This window comes from Oenanthe melanoleuca, chromosome 20 (assembly GCF_029582105.1).
Source record: "Oenanthe melanoleuca isolate GR-GAL-2019-014 chromosome 20, OMel1.0, whole genome shotgun sequence".
In the NCBI taxonomy this organism is placed as follows: domain Eukaryota; kingdom Metazoa; phylum Chordata; class Aves; order Passeriformes; family Muscicapidae; genus Oenanthe; species Oenanthe melanoleuca.
Window position 1 is genome coordinate 9,345,175 of NC_079353.1, and position 21,030 is coordinate 9,366,204.

General features: G+C 43.9%; 1 protein-coding gene across 1 annotated transcript; it reads right to left on the reverse strand.

Annotated features, from left to right (window-relative positions):
- Positions 1-1,213: 1,213 nt before the first annotated feature.
- RPN2 (ribophorin II) lies at positions 1,214-20,632 on the reverse strand. Its single transcript, XM_056507243.1, has 17 exons — positions 20,568-20,632; positions 20,286-20,488; positions 17,805-17,900; positions 16,964-17,139; positions 16,006-16,081; positions 15,500-15,634; positions 13,288-13,464; positions 12,870-12,988; positions 12,411-12,516; positions 9,939-10,030; positions 9,696-9,810; positions 9,166-9,360; positions 8,573-8,659; positions 7,968-8,063; positions 6,787-6,862; positions 5,674-5,803; positions 1,214-1,578 (listed from the first exon to the last, which is right to left on the reverse strand). Exons 1-17 carry the CDS (start codon positions 20,578-20,580, stop codon positions 1,569-1,571), a joined length of 1,902 nt encoding a protein of 633 aa, XP_056363218.1. The 5' UTR covers positions 20,581-20,632; the 3' UTR covers positions 1,214-1,568.
- Positions 20,633-21,030: the final 398 nt, after the last annotated feature.

The following is a 21,030-nucleotide window of genomic DNA, read 5'->3' on the forward strand; positions in this document are numbered from 1 at the left end:
CAGGAGCACTCCATGGTTTTCCTTTCGCATCTGTGCTCTCCTTGGATAACTTGCTGCAGCTCTACAGGCACAGGGAAAGTTCTGCTCTAGCACAAAGCATCATCAGAAGGAATTAGTTGCAAAACAAAGCAGCTAAGTGAGCAGTAAGAAAATATGAGGCTGAAAAAAAACATTTCAGGGTAAATTACTATGAATAGTAGCTGAAACTCCTTCAGTCTCAGAGGACTTGAATGCAGCCTGAGATCTGGTGTTTGAAGGACTGCAGAGGAGGTCAAAGATGTTCATTAAACCTCTGTGGGACTATGCTAATGTTTACGCTGAACAAGCAGGTAGGAACTGCTACAAAGAGCAGGAACAGTGAACTAAGTGTGAGCAACAGCATGGGGAAGAGACAAGGTGGATTTAATAAAGTGGGGTCATGTCTCACACACGTGAAATGCTTTGGAGGATTCAGCTCCACACGCTTAATCCACATGCTTGCTTGCTGATGTAATTTTCCTGGATTTCCACAAGACATTTGATAAGGTTCCTTTGCCAAAAGGCCTCTAAAGCAACTACTCTTGACACAGGATGAACAGGAGCAGGGGAGGGAGCAACAGTTAAGTTTTCCATGTGAAGTTGCTCATCAGGAGATTTAGGCCTTTGGTTATTACTATCTGTGAGTCCTTCAGTAACACCCAAATCTGCTGCCTCAGCACTGAAGGAAGTAATTAGGTGGGAAATTAGAGTTTAACTCCAACATGGCCAAATGGCAAGCAGCAGACACCTGGCTTTTGGATTCATAGAGGACCAGAGGCAACAACCTCCATCAAACTTGTGTTTGGAGTGAGAAGGTTACTGGCAGAGGCTGGAAAGAAAGTGAAGCCCCCACAGGACCCCCAAAGCTGCCAGGTCAGACCCAGCCAGGCACACTAGCACCACAGCTGGCTCCCCTCAAGGGCCTGACCCCAAGGGACAGAGCAGCTGGGCACAGCCTGCAGAGGCACAGACCAGACTTGGGTGGAGAGAGGCAGCCACAGCCTCACCCAAGGGACAGGCAGGAGGGGAGTGCCCCCAATAAACAGCCCACAGAGAAAGGACATGAAAGAACAGGAAGCTTCACACTTAGCAATGACTCACACACAAAATTAACCACCAGAAAAATCTCTTTTCATTCTCATGTGAACCCAGCTTCCAATCAGCACCTCTGAGACAGCCAGAACACAACACTCAGGACCGTTCTTTCCTCTTTATTCACAAATCTTTTGGATGAGGAAAAGGCATCTGGGGAAAAGCAGATTTGTATTTTCTTCTTCCTTTTTCTCAAAAGGAAATTTAAATGTCCTGGGAGAAGGGGGGAAGATCCAGGGAAGAAAACATTTTCCAGATTCATATGAAAAGCACTCCAGTAGCATGAACACAAGGATGAAAATAAAGATTTAAAAAACAGTTTAACTGGCACCCTTTTGACTTAATATATAAAAAAGAATTATCTTCTGCCTTCCTTTTCCTGGTCTTTCAGTTATTTACTTGCTTCTGTTCTGAAGGCATTTGCTTTGTTTTTTCACATTTCTTCCATTCTTCTGGTACTAGTGTGTCCTGGGAAGAAAAATCAGAACAATTTCACTCTTCTAGGCAACAAAGCACATACCTGTAAAGTACAAGTGTCCCCAGATCCCCCATTCTCTCTGAAAAGAAGCTTGTTGGATAAACTTTCCCAAAGCAGCTTATTTGAGTGATAAACCACTACTGCTCTGGAATGGAGGATGGAATTCGAGGAGCATGAGAGAAAATGAAGATCAATTTCTGGTGCAAAAGGGATGAATGTGCCTATGAAATTACAAAACCAAACAAAAAAACCCCAGTCCGAAGGCAAAGCTTGCAAGCACCTTAAGTTCTCTTAACAGGGCTGATCCATCTGCTGGGAATTGCTGGTCCATGCTAACACAAAGAAAGATCTTCATCTCCCCCAAAAAATCAAGCAGGGTTAGCACAGCAAACCCAACTTTTGGGGGTCCTTTTGCCTTCCACAATGCCAGACACAGGCACACATAGCATGACACTCCTAACTGACAGCTGGGACGTCAGGAAACTCAGCAATGAGGAAAAATGCTTGTGACTGCACATGGCAGCAAAATCTAACTTAGGGTTTGTGGATATTAAGGTATTTGTAAGATCTTAGGGCCACAGACATGCTCTGAGAGCTGGAGCCCCTCTGCTCTGAGGCAAGGCTGAGGGAGTTGGGGATGCTCAGCCTGGAGAAGGCCCCAGGGAGGCCTCACTGTGGCCATGCAGGACTTGAAAGGGGTTTATGAAAAGGAGTGAGAGGGATGTTTTATGCAGACAGATGGGGCAGTGGTTTTAAACTGAAAGAAGGCAAATATAGATTAGATGTTAGGAAGAAGTTTTTAACTCAAAATGTGGTGATAGACTAGCACAGGTTGCCCAGAGAAGCTGTTGATGCCTCATCTGTGGAATTTGTTAATGGCCAGGGTGGATGTGGCCCTAAGCAACCTGGTCTAGTGTTCAGTGTCCCTGCCTATGGCACTGGGACTGGAACTACGGGACCTTAAGAACCCTTCCAACCCAAATCAGTTTGTGATTCCATGATCCTCTAGGATTACTTACAGCCCATAAGGAATGAAGGAGTTAAAAAAACAGCATGAGAAACAGGAAACATACAGGCTGTGGAGAACACACTTACAAGGCACTTGGTAACAGGCCACTAACAAGCTGCAAACCACTGGCCCAAAGTAATGTTAAAGAGAAGCATCCAGGAGCCTGAACAGCAACACAGCAGTCACTTAAAGGACAAGTGACAGCCACCTCCAGTTTCTCTCTAGTAACTTGATTGTTCTGTGCTCAAGTATCTCTAAACACTCCAGAGAGAGAAAAGACAGCAGAAGGGTGCTGCCAAATTTTCCACAGGTAATTTCCATGCAACCATCCTGCATATTCCCCCATATACAGAGAGAAGATCTCACCACAGTGCACATCATTTGTGTGGCACAACTTCCCAGTGCTGGTTTTGATTTGCACCACAAAACCTGAGCTTCATTCAGCTCCCCATGTGCCTGGAGCACTGACTGTGGATGTGAGGAAGCAGATGCTCGATGTACCTGTGCAGCACATTGTACAGTGATTTGTGTGACCACAAGACTCATCTCAGAAACTCTCCCTCTTCCCCACAACAAACCAGGGCACTGAATGAGGAATGAAGCCCCCGTGCACACACACTCAGAACTGGGCAGTCCTGCCTCCTACACCACTGTACACAGAGCAAACTGGGACCTTACTTCTTGGAATGAAAGGAAACAAAGGGCTTTCTCCTGGCAAATAGCAACGGAGACCCAGCACAGGCTGTATAGAATGGAGGGGGCTGGCACTGCTGCCTGAGCCAGCATGACCAGTTTGGTGTAACGGGAGGGTGATCCCAGACTGGGTCGTGTTCTCAGCTGAGAGAGGTGGTGTTGACCTGGCTCTGCTGCACAGAGCTCTCACCACTCCAAATGAGGATGTAATTCAGCAGGCAGAGTGAACAGCCAGAAAACTGCAGGTGGGGATAGAGACTACCAGCAGCAGGGTGGGAACAGCCCCAGTATCAGCCACTTTCATCATGGTCTCCTCCAGCCAATATTACTAATTATTTTTAGGAGCAATAATATTCTTTTATTTCATCACCTGAGAGCTGCTTGATGCCCACAACAGCATATTTACATGTGCACATATCACCATACAGACTTCACACAATTAAGGAAATCACACAAATGCAATTTAGTCTCAGAGAACATGTACTGCTAATATACCAACCCAGCTGCAGCCAGGGCCCCCAAAAACTGATTTAAAGCCCAATAAGCAACGTTGGGGTAAGCAGCTTCAGCTCACATATTTTTTGTCAAAGGAGTGAGTGATGAGGTGAAATGAAACAGGAACATGCCCAGGGAAAGGCAAAATCCAAAAAGGCCCTTACTTCCTGAAGAGCTGGTCACTAGCAAACCCCCTTTTACCGCAGCGTTCTATACTTTGCCAACCTACTGCTCTGCTCTGCAGCGATCCTGCCAAAAGGAGAGAGGGAGAGAGGTTCAGAGAAGACAGCAAGGAAGAAAGCAGCCCTGTCAGGAACCAGTGACAGAAATGCAAAAAAGCAAAACCAGGCCTTCTGGTAACTTGTGTAACAAGATGGTTTATACAGACAGCCCCCTACCCTCCCCTTCCCACGCCTGCTGCTGGCCTCTGCAGCTTCGCCTCAAAGTGCAATCTGGTTAATTGTCACTGCACTTCAGCATCTGAGACAGGCAGGCAGTGCCTTTACAAGAAGATGGATTTTTGAACTTTAAAGTCCTGTACAAAGGGTTTAACTTTAGCCTCAGAGAGAAGTTTTACTTTCAAATTTGCCATTGTAGTTGAAGCTCCGTGTCATTACAGTGAAAAAGCTCACGGACACCTCCTGCAGTGGTTTGAAGCAGGAACCAACCACCTGCATTTATGTGCTAACAGAAGCCCTGGTTGAGCCAAGACACTTAGAAATTTGCTTCATTGTATTATTTTCCCCCAAATCTGTATCCTAGGCAATCTGCACTCAATAACAATGCCTCATTACTCTTTCAATGGGGAAAGGAAACATTATTAAAAGACATCACAGCCCCAGGGGCAACAAAACTCCCATAGGAAGCTATGTTAACACAATAAAATGCCACAGTGCGGAGGGCTGGACATCTGAGGGAGCAAGGCTGGGAGGACAGCACGAAAATAGTTAAATACATTAATCATCCTCCCTGACAGAGCCACAAATGTAGGGATGTTTTAAAGATAACAAATCAGTGAAACCCTCTTGAAAATTATATTATGATATATTTTTACGGCTCTTGTCCTGGTTTTAATAGAGTGTAATCAAAAAGGTGAGATCCCAGGGATATCTATGCAGGTAGGCATCCAAAAAGGGGAAAGTAAGGAAAGCATAGGTGTGATAGCAAAGCAGGTCAGTAAAATCGTCTTCAAAGTCAAATTCTACACTAGTACAAAAGCTTAAGTCTCACATGGAAACTGTGTGTGGCAGAAGTGAAGGAGAGGTAATGCTGTGACCTCTAACCAAGGCACTGTACTGGCAGTTTGGGTCAGCAAACTGCTGGCTGCCCACACCAGGGCAGCCATGAAAGGCTGTGTGGCAGAAGACAAGCGTGCAGGATGAATCCAGTGCCAGCACAGAAATGAATGCTGTATCCCTAATACCTAGCAGAATATGGTTTGCTAGTTTGTTGCCTCTCGTCTGTTGCTGCACAGCTGAAAAGCAGCTGCTTCCCTTTTCTCTACAATCTCCCCTTAGCTAGAGGAACACAGCAGTAATAAACTCCCACCTTACCTCCCTCCTCTTTAAATCCTTTATCACAAGCAGAACTCCTAAATAGTAGGGCCTCTCCTACATTTAGGGCTCCTCCTACACTTATAGTGGCTTCCATAATCTAACACTATCCTAAGAGCTTCCTTCAGCACATGCCACATGGCCAATTCTCTCTGCAGGAGCTGCACCCTGGGGACAGCCCCTCACTGCCCTGTTCAGCTCATGAGGCAGGGAGGTGGGGCCGGGCAGCCCAGCCCCACACACAAGGTCCAAGAGTCCAAAGCAGTGGTCACTGACACACAGTAGCTCCCCAGGACCTCCTCCCCACTGATGTTGAAGCTCTGTCCCCCTGTTACCTCTTCACAGCTTTCTGAGCCAGCATCCTGTTGCCTGCCAGGAATGTGATGCCACCCAAAATGGCCAGGTACTTCAGAGTCTGGAACATGTTGAGCTGAGTCCAGTAGACATACATGAGTCCCAACATTGCTGGAAAAAAACAAAACAAAACAAAACAAAACAAAAAACAAAACCAAAAGCAAAAAAAAAAAAAAAAACCAAAAACAAAAAACAAACAAAAAAAAAACCCAAACAAACAAACAAAAAAAAACCACAAACAAAAACAGAGAGAGACCATGGCTTAAACTGCATTTCAAAGATAACCATTTGTCATCCTCAGAACAACTGTACTGCCAGGCCTAAGCATTTGGTTCCTGTCTCATCTCTGAAGCTCTGAATGGCAGCTCTAAAGACCATACATTATTGCCAGGGAATGAAGACATCTGGGTCCCCATTCTGGAAAGAAAATGTGACACTGACAGCTTGCAACCAACTCTCCTGTGGCAAAATTATGGACATATTATAGACATTGAGGGCTATTAAAAAGAGGAGGATACTCTGGATTTCAATAGGGGATATTAACCTCACACATCTGGAAGGGCTTACAGCTTTATAAAGCTTCCAAGGAAACTGACTTGGACTGAAAAACATAGTGACATTTGCAAATTAATAGATTCAAGTTCTCCCAACCTGCTATGTTTTTGAAATTCTACCAAGACAGTAAATAACTGTGTAACCAAGGACACAATAAAATAGATGAAAAAATTTGGTTCAGCCAAAAAAACACTATTGAGAGTCCTGCAGGTCTCAATCCCCACAGAACCTCCCTGCTCTCAGAGGATAAACATGCAATAAAGAAAGTGTGACCTCTGGAAATAAGAAGTTCTATTAAGTACAGATAAATGCAGTGAGAGAGGGGCCTGGATAATGACAGCTGTTATAACCTGATGGCAAAACAGGTTTATCACCATATTAACAATCATGAAAAGCAGGAAGGCAGATGGAAACAAGAGAACAAATGTTATGCTGTTATGTCATTAGAGTTAATAGACCATGAGCCCATTAAGCAGAGGCTCTCATCTGTAACTCCCAGGTGAGGAGGTCAAACACAGCAGAAAGCCTCTGACACTTACCAGCATGACCCATGTGGAAAACAATGGTGCTGGGAGCAAAGCTGAAGTTGGAGATGTTGGCACCTATCTTGATCCACTAAAAAGGAAAAGAAACAAACCTGGAGTTAAACAGCCTCGTAAATACAAGCTTTAATTTTAAGCTTCAACATCTTTCAAGTTTGTTTAAGATATTCAGTGAATCCAGTATATTCTCTACAGAAGCACTTGTTTGTATCTGCAAGAGGAGACAGTAGTAATTTTGCTAAAGGCAGCATTGTTGAGCGCCTTTAGTGTGAATTTCTCCTGCTACTTCTGACTGCCCTAATGCAGTTCCATCTTAAACTGATGAGAGAGGACTGCTCCAAATTTAAATAGTGAAAAAGAAACAGACATCGCTATTTCTACCCAGTTGAATTAATTTTCATTAAAAAATAAAAAAGGGTCATGCTCTCATTTTGAACTCATCCAAAGAACAGCTATAGATACAAGATATTTGCTCATAGCATCACTTTTAGCTTTTGACTACAAAAGATAAGGGTGTGAAGGGTAGAAAAAGATGACCAGCAACAGTGAGTTTTTTCATTAGTGTCATCAGCTTGTATATTGTGAACTCCATAGACCAGACACAACTGCATGAATGCCAGCTTTCACTGAGACTGGCTAATGGGAAATTACTGTTGGAATCAGTTTAATCTTCTAAATAAGGAATAATTTAACTCAGTCTCAGTGAGATTTTTTATTGCACTAAGTTCAAAGCACTGACCTGATGATACAGTGAGTAGCAGTGGATGTTTCAACTACAGACACTCTAATGTCCATAAATGGGAATTCAATCTGATAGGATTAAGTAACACAGATTTTGTGATGGATTTATTACATGTCAGGCACAATAACTGCCTTTTTCCTGTGGAAGTCTAACGTTAATCTGCCCACTGTTATTCACCATTTTTAGCTGAAGCACACTGAAGAAACTCATCCACCTACTTTAACTTGGCAGCAGTGTTTTTCTGCTTTGACTATAACCCCAAAAAACCAAACCAGACCAATGCTCTGCACTGACATCTGCTAGATGTGACTCCAGCACTGCTGTGCCAGTCACAAGTAACCAAGAGTTTCAACAAGAAGTTGAGCTGTCCAATTTCTTAAGTGACTCTGGACCGGGTGGGGAGAAGTGCTGTTCTTTTGTGACCCAGTTCACTCACCAAGACGAGCAGCAAAAGCAGTGGGGAGAGAACCAGGGCTGTGAAAGTGTTGGAGACCACTGTGGGAGGCCTCTTCTCAGGTTCCCTGAAGAGGTGCTGCAAACAAACAAAACAAACTCATGAGGAGGAGTGCTCCAACAGAGAAGCTCCTCTGCTCCCTAGGTGATCAGCTGCAGCCCTGGTGCTGTTCTCAGGGGTTCCTCTGGATGAGAGCCATTCTTCTCAAGGCAAAGGCTGATTCTTTAAAGCAGTGCCTATTCCAGTCTCTGCATGTTTGATTTCTTGCACAGTTAACTTTTCCTTGCACTCACAGAAGCATTTGTTAGCTTGACATTAGCCCAGATGGCTGGAATGAAACAGAGATCTTTCTGTGCCTACCTGGCCAAATTTTCATGTTTGAGTCTCTCCACTGATACCACTTGCTCTCTCACAGGTAGAACCCACAGCTTTTTTAGTCATACACCAGAGAACTCCAACTAATTTCTTTCCATTAAGCAGTAACTCTGCTTTAATTGTGACTTCCTTTAATTAAATTACTTACAAATAAATTATGATGAGAACACATAACACTAAGCCCTCATTTCCACATATAATCTTTACTGTACCTGGATTTCAGGTTTGGGAACAAAGAGGTTCTTGGACTGGACTGTAGATGGAGCATCCTCTTCTGGGAATGTGATCACAACATCAGCCTGAAATGAAATAGTGCAGCTTCATGCATTTAGATCTAAATGTATAAAACCTATTCCATTACTCTATTTCCTTATTTGACAATCTACAATTTACATATTTTTTAAAGAAAATTGATAAAAAGACACCAGATTTTTTAAGAAGTAACTTCTCCTAAACAGGGGCGGTAATGTCATTCCCCATCGTTGAGAATTTGACTTATTTCCAGCAGAGAAAGAAAAGATGTTAAACCTTGAGAGCCTGCTGTGAAATTGCAATCAAGTCCATAAACCTTCTAAAGTTTCTGTAGCACCACACTGTGAAATTAATGTTAATTTCTGTCTTGCTTTGATGTTTACTTAAAACTTGCAATGAACAGCAAACCTCAGAGACCATAAATGGCCAAAAGGATTCTGGTTCACTAAAAATAACAAAACATTTGAGCTTTTTACTTCCAAGCCTGTACCATGTTCTCCTGCTAGACTGTCAGTAATGACAAAACCACATCACCTCACTTCCAGCTACATACCACATTCCAAAGGATTGGATTTTCCAGAGTGGCATCTCCAATGATCAGGTAAAGAGTGTAGGTCCCAGAGGCAGAGTCAAATTCAGTCTTTCTTTCAGAGGTATCCAGTTCAAATTTGTACACATTCTTGCTGTCTGGTTCTGCAACAAACACCACCTCCTGGCCAGTCTTCTGGTTGTGAAGTCGAACAAAAGTCTGCAAGGAAGATTATAACATTCAAGGACTTTTCAGCCAGCAATCTACATTAAAAAAAAATAAATCAGAAATGTGCTTTCACAGTGCAGGCTATGTGCACTCAATCTGTGGAGTTAAATACAACACAATACCAGAGCCAGGAGAGGTTTCATTTAACAGATAGACAAAACAAATGAAGTGAATCTTCCATCTAGTGAGATCAGTGATCTGCACAGTACATGTCAGAAACATAAGGCTTTTCAAAACCTATCAAATCCTTTCAAGAGCAACTGTCACCTCAGATGTTTCAGGATTGAATATCTTGGTAACACAGCAATGACAAAAATTGTCCTAACCTGGTGAGGGGTGAGTTCAGCTCCACTGTTCACATCTATCAGCTGGAAGAATAGAGCAAAGTTCTGATGGCTGTCAGCAGTGAATGAGCCCTTGGCTTTGGCTGGGTAAGCTACCCTAGGAGGAAAAAAAACAGACAGAACTGAGATGACCTTCCAAGAGAAGGCCTAGTGCTCAGAGAAATCAAGGCTCTAATTGAGAGTCAGGGCTGCCCTTCCAAGATCACACACCCCACGCTGTTTTACCTGGTTGTTTTTGGTGCAATGCTCTGATCTTTATCCACAGTAGAAAGATCTACATTAGTAATCCCCACTTCTGTAGAAACTTTTACTTTCAGCTGCAACAAAACACAATAGAAAATTCTTCAGAGCACTCTATACATACTAATTATGGTCAAGTTCACTGCAGATGTTTTAGCTCTTCTGTTCCTCTTCCGCAAAGAGGATTTTATGACTAAGCCCAAGTCAGAGCCTAACCTGCACAGAAGGATCTACACCAATCACCTTCTGGCAAAGTTCCAGCACCAGTGACTGACCCTGAGCCATCCCCTTCCTCCCTGCACAAGCAGCCAGCTCTGCAGACACAAACTTCTCAGGCATGCTGGAATTAGCTGCCCTTGAGAGAGCTGTTTTTAATGAAACAGTCCAACTATCCAGATCCAACTAGCTTTCCTTTTGAACTAGCAGAAACTAGCTATTAAAGATTACATCACATATTATACAACTTCACACTGCCTGTGCATATGTCCTCCTTTCTGGTCAGCAATTTGAGACAAGAGGTGTCTGGACAGCAGCAGTTCTGCCTCTGTTGGCTCCTAAAGCCAAACAGGTTTCTGCTGATTTCATTACCAGCAGGCAAATGCCAAAGCATTCCTGCACACCTGCACTTTGTCCAGCAAACTTTCCTTCAGAGTCACAGCATTTATCCCTTAGTGCAGGGCAGCCAATAAGAGCCTGCCATTTATCACATTCCTCTGTGCTAAGTGCAGTATAAACCCCAAGCAGAGAAATTATTTCCTGCCCTTTCCCCAGCCCCAAACCACAGCCCATTCAGGCACTGAGCCAACTGGGTTTGACTGATTTCAATTCTTCCCTCAAATATAAGCAGTTAGTGCAGTCTGTAGTTTTCAATTAGCACATTTGTTCTCACAGCTTACAAATGCTCCCCTAGAGAACTGAAGTTTCATTGCCAAGATATTTTTCTTCTTATACTACAATTTGTTATTACAGGTTTGCTCATGTGAACCAGTCCCACACTCTCTGCCTGAAAAATAATTCACAGAGAACCTGCAGGAAAAATATGTAAAAACATTAACTAAACCATTCAGGCCAGACTTCAAACACAATCATCTTGGCAGTTCCTTTACAACAAAATGCATAATTTAAGAGATAGGCTACCCCCAGAAATGGATCCATTGACATGCAGATGATTCAGGCTAACTTTAGCAAAGCCTTAATTTTTTCGAAGATGTGGGCAAAGAAAGATGGACTAATGAAATATTAATTTAAAAAAAAGTTGTGTGAAGGCAACTCAGAGCTGCTGCACACAGCCCCTCCAACTGCACAGTACACAAACATCTCTCAAATATTTTAATGCCAGGAAATGTAGTCTCTGCCTGAGTAATAACCCACTGGTTTAGCTCATTACTGTCAAAACGATGGTGCATTAAGGACAATTAATGCTAATAACAGTAAGGAAAAAAGCAGCTCCCCAGCAGTCCTCCCCCATAACAATGTGTCTTATTAGCAGCGTTCCCACAAAGCTGCAGGCACTAATACATTCCTGCTGGTGCCTCCCTGTGCCAGCCCCAGCTTAAGCAGGACAATCCAGCCCCTTCTGACACCCCCGAGCGCCATTACTGCTCCACTGACAGAGTCAATTTGATACTCAGAGTAAAGGTCAGCAGTTGTGTCTTCCTCCATTCCAAGCTAAATATGTTGGAAGACTTGAAATGCTAATTGTTTCCTTAAATAGGTGATTGAGGGCAAAAATTAACGCTGGGAATGGGCCTCTTCAGAGAAGAGCATTCTCAGCTGTTGACACTGGGGTGATACATGAACAGTCAGAGGTCACATTCCTCTCACTGTAACAAACTTGAGGAAAGGAAAACTCAAAATGTTTATATAAAACTGCCCTTCAGAAAGGTGTGGACCAACAGCTTTTGCCACCTAAAAAGGGCTGTGTATGCATGAAAAGAAGACTTCATCTGCTTTGGTCACTGCTTCTCCACTACAAAATCTTCACCATATATACGGTTTGGAAATGCCAAAAGGCTCCCTTGACTCTTCTAGGGCTCTAGAGCTTAAACAAACAGACAACAAATGCTCAGCTTCCACACTTCAGGCAATCCCCCCCAGACAACTGACAGCCAAGCCTTGATATTTATGGGCTCAACTCTGGAATGCTCTGAAGAACTAACTCTAATAATTTCAGCATATTGACTTAGGGCTGCCATAAAAACACTTCCACTGTTACCCTTTGTTCATATGCTGTCAGATCAGCATCTAAGTGATAAGACAGGTTCGAAATTTACACAAATCCCTTTTGATCATGCATTAATCTGGTTACTGGCCATAATCCTGAGTCAAAATCCAATGCATTATGGAAAAGCATGTGATAAAAATTCCATACAACTGGCAACATCCTTCACAAGTATAAATAAAAAGCTGTTTCAGTGAATAGGCACAGAATGAAAACACATTTAAGTGCACACTCACCTCCACTTTGTTAGCAATAAATCGCTTATCTCCATCTACACTGATAGAGAAATCATAATATCCACTAGCAGGTTTCACATTCATGAAATTCAATTCAAAGAAATCTCTGTAATAAAAACCACCAAGGTGTTAAGAAGCCTCCAAATATGCTACATTGAAAAGGTAAATAAACACAGCACAAAACTAACATTGCTAAGTGCAGCGGGAAAAGAACTCTTCAAAGCTGACCAAAGTCAAACGAACGTTGGAATTTCCCACTCCCAGTCAAAAGAAAAAACAACAGAAATTCACTACCACCACCAAATGTGATCAGCCACTCTAATAAAACACAACCATAGCATTTTGAATTTTCTATCACAGACACATTTCTCTGGTGAAAAACACCAATGGAAAAGTAAGTCCAACATCGTTTAAATAACACCTGTTTGCCTTACTCTAAAAATAATATTATTTTCTTACCCAGAGAGAGTAAATGGTAGCTGTTGAAGGACAGTGGCTTTGCTAGACACAGACTTGGCTTCGTCAAGCTTTACAGAAACTTGAGTGAGTATCTGGGACATAACATTGGTCACTTGCAGCTACAAGAGAAAAACCAGTATTTCTGTGAGGCTTATCCCAGAAGGAAGGCAGGAGCATAGACAACTCAGAACCCTTCTGTGTTACACACCCAGAGCCCTCCCCTGCTCGGCATCCCACACTCCCTTGTTCTTTCTGACACAACAGGGAAGGTGAAGAGCTGACTGCCACACCATGAGCACTAAAATCCCAGATCTGCTGGGGCCTGAGTCACAGAGCTAAAATACATCAGCTGACACCTTCAGTCAGCCCAGAGCTACAATAGCACAGACTGGGCCAAGATTTGGGGCTAAGGCCTTACCCTGAGAACAGGTTGGTGATGAGACACAGCTGCAGGCCCATCAGGAACAACGATGATGGGCAAGTGGAAGCGGTTCTGAGACAAGGAACCTGCAGCACAAGCAACGCTGAAGGCCTCTGAGAGTGTCTCAAAGTTTTTCTTGCTAAAAATTGCATTCATCAGCTGGATAACTTGATCCTGAAAGAGGAAAAGCCAACCACGTATAAGCACTAGCAGCTTCCCATAACATTGCCAACTGGCTCAGTGTTATGTTATTAATGAAAATATCATTGATAAAAGACTGTTTAATTTTCCATTTGCTTTAAAAACAGTTCAAATTAAGAGGCAACCCAAAATTATCTACTTTTGGAATTCTTGTGCATTCTTATTCTTGGCTGGGAGGCTCCAACCACAATGGCTGGAACTATCTCAAGAACTTGGAAAAGCAGAATACAGATCCACCTCTGCAAATGATGTGTTTCAGAGTAAAAATATGTCATCAGCTCAACTACCCAGACTGTATGTGGCTGCAAAAAGACATTTTGGCTGCAAGAGCTGAACAGTTGTCTTCATAGAGTGGAGCAGGACCAAGCTTGATGTCCTGGCTACCTGCCAGGCCAGGAAGGACTTGGAGCAAAGCACCCCAATGGCTCTGGAAGGAGCCAGTCTAGGCCCATGCAGGCTTATCCCCTCAGGCTCAGCAGTGTCCTCAAGCTAAGAGGATTAGCTTTAAAGCAGTACCACCAGGAGCACAGAGCCAGCTCTGGCTTTGGGATGTGCCAAAGCTAATTTGTTCTCTCCAAAGTAGGAGTGGGACAGCATCCCCCTAGCTGATTTTGCAGGCTGACTCAGTAGGGTTAGGGCACCTGCACCACTCTCTGCAGATTATTCATTACCAGTCATTATTCAGCTTCTTCCATCACTCCCTGCTAGGCTGGAAAACAGAGGGATTGGCTACCTGTACTTTGATCCAAACCAAGGATTTCAGGCTAAATTCTAATGAGAATGAGTACAATCAAAGACAATCCCAAATAAAGCAGTAAGGATAGAACTTAGTGATCCACAAAGAACACTTCTAAATGAAATCCACTGCATCTCAAATTTTCACTCTTCTGCTTGTACCAGTGAACACCAAACAACATCACAACTAGAGAAAGCATCCAGACAAATGCTACAAAAATCCTGTACAGTGCAAATCCTGCAGTGCTTTTCACGTCTGTGGAGGGCATGGCACTTTTCCAGACCCTAATCAGCAACTGACACTCATTGTAGTTGTAGAAGGAAAAAACCAGGGAGTTATTTTTTCAAATACATGTTATTGTTAAAGACAGTTTTGTGGCATTCCAAAGGCACTCTCACCATTCACCAGAGATAAAGCCTTATGCCCCAAGAGCAGCACTTTTGACAGCACAATTCTAAAAACAACTAAACTATTCCTCTTAACTGATTGTTTTTTCAAGCATCTGACAGTTTGAATTGCACGTGGCAGAATCACCACCTCAGCAATGACATCAAAATTACTTTGCATTAGTCTGTTTGGCAGCAATGCAGAAAAGAACCAGGACTGAACTCAGACGTCTCACATTGGCTTCAGTCTTAACCCTGCCACTTTGGCTTGTGCTTTAGGGAGCTTCCATTCTTACTCCAAAGTACATCTAACTCCATCAACTTGTGGGGAAAAAATATTAAGTGGACAGCTTGCAGTAATGATTTCTAGCTTAGTCAAGATAAAAAGAAATTTCCAGCAGTCTTTTATCTTAGATAATAAGCTTTTTCATCTGGATTCCTGAAGGCACATGGTAATGCTGTCTCTCTTTTGGGCACCCCAAATTGGGGTGCCTGCATTTCCTCACAGATAAATAACATTTCAAAACACGTTGAAGTGCTGGAAAGTGCTACACAAGTGCCAGAAAAAACTCTGAAACAAGGGCTTTTTTCAATGCCTTGTCTCAATAAACAAAGAAAAACTAAGCTTCACTTGCAATTTCCTTCTGCATACTTGAAAAAGAAAAAGACCCAACAAATCCAGCCTGTGATATTTAAGTTGGAATTTCCTCTTAGATTCTGTTTCCTAGCATTCCCTCCACAATGTCCCTTTTCACTGAGTGTGCTCAGTACTTTTTCCAGTAGAAATTCTACCCAGTTACACCAGGCCCAGGCACTCTACCACAGGGATTGAGCAGATCCTTTCTGGGAGCTGGAGTGTGCAAGGAAGGAAAGGGCAGGTACAGACCTCCTTTATTGCTGGCTCTGTACCCACATGGTCTGACAACTTATAGGCAGCAGCAACAAACAGAGCAGTAGTCTCAATTCCTTCTTCAAATTGCAGGTAAACTCCACCTAGGTCATCCAAGCGAGCAACAAGATCCTGACAGAAAGAGTTATTAAAATATAAATTGCATTCTAGTGGATCAGCAGAAGTTAATTCTTGATTACAGGCCTAACAGCAGACTTATCTGTATGGGATCAATGATACATTTTGTAATAGTTATTTAGAAACAGGAAGAAAGAAAATCCTCCAGCCTTTAGGGGAATCAATTATATGTAAATGTCAGGATTTTCTGTTTCAGTCCATTGCGAAACAGATAAAAGTCCAAGGAATTATCTGCCTGAAAGCCAAGCCACATCATACAGGCAGACAGTTAGCCAGGCTGGTTTTTCATTTTGTTTTTCACATCTTTTAGTTCTAAAGCAATCTTGCAAATTTCTGAATAATTAGAGAGCACAGTGTGTTCTTACCTCAATCTCCTCAACAATGCTACTTAGATCTGCCTGCTGGGACAGGTAAGATGCTGTCTCCAAAGCCTGGATGGTTCTTAAACAAGAACAAACAAAACCAAACAAGTGTATGATTATTCCTTCCTTAAAAGCCAAACATCATTTAAATCAAAGCAACTGCATTTTCTATTCTGAATGAAGTGTAAAACAGCTGTTCCTGCGTTCAGTTCACTCAAGAGAATGAATCTGAAGTGATTCAGTATGAACTCAGCATTCATTACAGAATGTCACTTTAGCTGCATCAGCGCTGCAAGGAACTGATAAACTCAAAGGCAGAGAACAAACTGATCCCTGCAGAGCACATATCCAAGACTTGCTACTGAGGCTTCCAGGAATCCACTTCTCAGTCAACAAAGCAAGTTTTAAAGTTTCCTTTTCTTCCCCAGTCTTTAAGGGATATTCTGTTCTCTTGTTTCAAAGTGAAACAAATGTTTTTTGGTGATAGATGCCAAGATTCCTTCAGCTTACTGGCACATTTCCAGGTCACAGTGCAGGCACCCCAAACTACAAACAGGGCTGAGAAAGAACACTAAGTCTGCTGCAATCATAAATGATACAGAATCATGGTTGGTTATAAAGTATAAATTCTGTTGTCAATCCTTTTAAGAGGCTTTTTTGTGATACCATCCCTTCACTGACCATTGAACTGGACTGAATATTTAAGTTAATTTACAAAATCATACTAAAACAGCCCCAAAACATGTATTTAAAATAGCCCCAAAACATGTATTTAAAATAGCCCCAAAACATGTATTTCCTTCCCCCTGAGGAACAATAATGAGCTGGACAAATACACCAAATGAAAACACGGCATCGACTCTACTACATCCATATTACAAATATTAAGCATTAAAATCATTAATTCAAAACCCAGTTGCCTGCAGGATAAACACATGAATCTCTCCTGTCTGAGACTTACGCCAGCACGCTCTCCTCCTTGCTGAGACGAGCAGTGAGAGCACTCAGGGCTTCCTGGGATGCCAAAGGAAGGCCAAAGCCACTCAGGGCACCAACGGCGTGGAAGATCTGGGTGACTGAGGAATCCTCACTGACAGCTGCCAGCAGCAGCTCCCTGGTCTCATTTGAAATGGTGACCTGAGGAAAAGCACAGGGAACACAGTGGTTCACATGGCCTTCAAACCAGCACTGATTCCTTCCTGGAGCAACATTAGACTGGTGAACTACTATAAACTTCCTAAAAAAATCCATTTATAATTCATTACCTTTTAGTTTAATTAAGTCCCTAAGTTTTGCTGTCAACCATCAATTAGTCAGGATAATCCATGATTCAGATGTATCCTGGTAAGCTGGTACTGCTTTTCATGTGGCATCACATCATTGTGTAGTAGCCAGGGGTACTGATGACAAAGAGGGCTTGGATAACTCCCTCACGCAGCAAGGGTGGTCTGCAGCAGTATCCAGCTGTGTTCCAACACCCAGTCTGTCAGCCACACAAAGAGTTTCTAATTGACACAGTCCTGAGAATTCTAACCAAATGTGCTGCCTTTTTTCTTAGCCAACAGTGTTTAATTTAAAAACATTGTTAAAAAAATTAATTACCCTGGACCAAATACTTGTGTTATATATTTATACTTTGCCTTGTTTAGAGAATGCCCAAGCATTTATTTACCTAAGGCACAACAGAGAATAATCCACTAAAATAAAGTAAAAGTTATGCATAAAACAAACCCAAGAAAAATATCAAGGCAAATATTTCCTTAGTAATATCTGTCTGCAGAACTCCAGGGCTCCACACTCACCTCACAACCTGACAGGACCTGCATGGCCTGGGCAGCATAAAAGAGGGATTCAACACTGCTGGAGTCCACATGAGATTTGATGAACTTGCATGCAGCCTGTGGAGAAACAGAAGTTAACTTCAACCACTGAGAGAAGATCTAAATGATACTCTAAGACAATTCCATGAACACTGTGCATTTTTATATCTCCCCAGATTCTACTCTGCCAAGAGCTGCACAGAAACAAGGGTGGTTCCTCTTAAAAGACATAAGGAATTTTCACATAAGCTCTATTGCAACCATAATTCAAACCTAAATTGAGTATAATTATAAAGCCTATCAAAATTAAAGTCTAACAGATATATTTACTAGGGAAAATCTTCCAGGATAGAGAACAGATGAACAGAAATTCTGTAAGTGAGCTTAATTTCTAGCTGTATATCACACCATCATTAATGGATACAAATACAGAATTTCCAATAGTGCAGAGAGAAAAGTGGGGCAAGCAGGTATAGCATAAAGATAAGCAAAGGGACTGCTTGTTAATTTGTATTAACTGACAACTGGATAGATGGATCACTAGGATGCAGTTTCACCAGAAAATAACCAAGAATTTAACTGCTCAGACATAAATCACAGGGCTTTGAGTATGTGGAGCACAGGCCTTTACAAGTAGGACGGGATTGCATTATCTAGGAATATTCCCAGACTTTCTCCTGGCTGAGGAGGAACAGATTAGAGATCACTTAATCAAACCTGGCACCCTCAAATCCATGGGCCCCAACGGGTTGCAGTCAAAACTGCTCTGTGAGTTAGCAAATGTTATTGCTAAGCCATTCTCCATCATCTTTGGAAGCTCCTGGAAAACAGGTGCCTGAGGAATGGAGGAAAGCCAGTGTCACTTCAGTCTCCACAAAGGGCGAGAAGAGGAGGCTGGGAACCACAGGTCAGTCAGCATCACCTCCAGCTATCGAACAGTGTTGGAGCAGCTCATCCTGACTCTTATCTCAAAACATGTGGAGGAAAAGCAGGTGATGAGCAGTAGCCAACATGGATTTACCAAGGGGAAATCATGCTTAACCAATGGGATAGCCTTCCAGGAGATGAGCCTGGGGGTCCTGGCTCAACAAGCTGTCCACCAGCAGGCAGAGTGTCCTGGGGGACAAGTAGGCCAGTGGCATCCTGGGGTGCACAGGGAAGAGCACTGCCAGAAGGTCAGGGATGTGATCCTGCCCCTCCACTCAGCCCTGCTGAGGCACATCTGGAGTGCTGTGCTCAGTGCTGGGCTCCCCAGCTCAAGACAGACAAGGACATACTGGAGGGCTGGGAAGATGATGAGGGACTGGGGCACCTCTCAGGAGGGAAGGCTGAGGGAGCTGGGACAGTTCAGCCTCAAGGGGAGCGTATCAGGGCACACAGACATCTCAAGGGTGGGTCATTCCACAACACATGTTCAAGTGTTATACCTAGCTATTATTTTTACTACCTCTATCTTTTAAATAGCCCCACCCTGTGAAGAGGTACACTGTGCAGAAAAAAGTCTCACCACAAACCTAAATAAGTAAATAAATAAATAAATAAACAAACAAACAAATACATAAATAAATGCTGTTTCCCCGCAGAAGCAAAGGCTGTGCTATCACTGCCAGAACTAGGAACTGATAAAAAAAAAAATAAAATACAGCCACAATGACACAAAGGAAAGCAGCTGCAGTGTAGCCCACAGATGACCAGTAAGTGGCCACAGCAAGGGGTGCACTGAAATCAACCCCATCTTCAGGAGCCTCACAGTTAATAGCTGATGTGCAGCACTCAAAGAGAAACCAGGACCAAAGGGTTTAGAACCTCTGTACTGGATGAGCCTATGAGGAAAGAACAAATTTCTATTTACAGTTCACAAGCACAGGTAAATATCCACATGCATGTGAGCAGGTGTGCCTATGTGAGGAGGCTGTTACAAGCACAACCTGCAATATTTAAACTAGAAATGCTTAGAGACACAGCACAGTAAGAATTATGTTGATACTGCCAGCTTTAAAATTATATAATTAATTATATATATAAAAATAGCACTGCTTGAATTCAGTACTTGAACTGAAACAAACTAATGGGAACTCTAACAGTACAGTGCACCAAATGTGCCCCAGGCAGAGAACTCGTGCACAACGCAGGTAAGTAAATTGATATGCACAGCAACATCACAACGGGCCGGGCAGGAGCGAGCCCTGGAGCCCCGTTTACAGGCAGCGAGTGTAAGCGAGCCAGGGCCACGTTACAGCCCGGACAAAGATGCAATTTATCCAAATGACACGAGAGCCGCCAATTACCAGTGATACTCCTGCATTTACTAAGGATAGAACACACGTACGTTTTACATTTCCCACACCGTCTTGCCCAAGCAGAGCTCTCTCTATAAACTCATATTATATTAATAATTAATCTTTCACTGCTATGCAGCCCCTCAGACAGCAAAGCGCCTTTGGGCGGCCCTCCCCCGCTCACCTTTTCGTCCGCCACCCGCAACCCGAGGCTGCTGAGCCCCACGATGGAGAAGTAGGCGGCCCGCACGTCGGTGAAGGGCCGCTCCAGCACCGCCCGCAGCCGCGCCAGGTCGCGGGCAGCGAGCCGATGGCTGGGGACAAGGGCCTGGACTCCGGCAAGGAGAAGCAGGAAGCTGAACGCCACCTGCAGACGCAGCCTCGGGCCTGCGGAGAGATAAACGCGTTACCCCGCGTCTCCCCATCCCCGCGGTACCGATACCGACCCCGGCCGCCCTCGCCTCACCCGGCGCCGCCATGATGCCGCCCCCTCCCGCGCCACGGCGCCGCTTCCGCCACGCGCCCCGCCCCGCCCGGCACGCGCCATCATACCATGGGAGGGTGAGAGGGACGGTGCGTTATGCGAGGGTCCCGCAGCTCCAGTTCTTCCCTCTTCGACAACTGAGACACTGTGAATGAGAGTGAAACAAGCGGGGCGGGAGAGGCAGCGGGTGGGGTACGGGCGGCGGCTGGGCCGCCAGACCATGGGAAGAAGCGACTCCTCTGGGATGCTGGGAATGGTACGGGCCTCCCGGCGAGCCTCGGGGGCGGCCCCTGGCGGGGATGTGGGCTGCGCTGATTGGCCAGCGCGCCTTAAAGGGGCCGCGGCCGGGAAGCGCCGGAGGCTGCGGCCGGGCCGGGTTCTGTCGCTATATGTCGCGATCTGTCGTGCTCCAGTCTGCAGAGTAGTGCCGTGTCACACTGTGCCA

Excerpts from the sequence above, each read along its gene's own strand:
- RPN2 (XM_056507243.1), bottom strand. Across the intron at positions 9,811-9,938 it reads ATTGCACCAAAAACAACCAG|GGTAGCTTACCCAGCCAAAG; the intron begins GTAAAACAGCGT and ends TTTTCCTCCTAG. Across the intron at positions 8,660-9,165 it reads ATCCAATCCTTTGGAATGTG|GCTGATGTTGTGATCACATT; the intron begins GTATGTAGCTGG and ends ATTTCATTTCAG.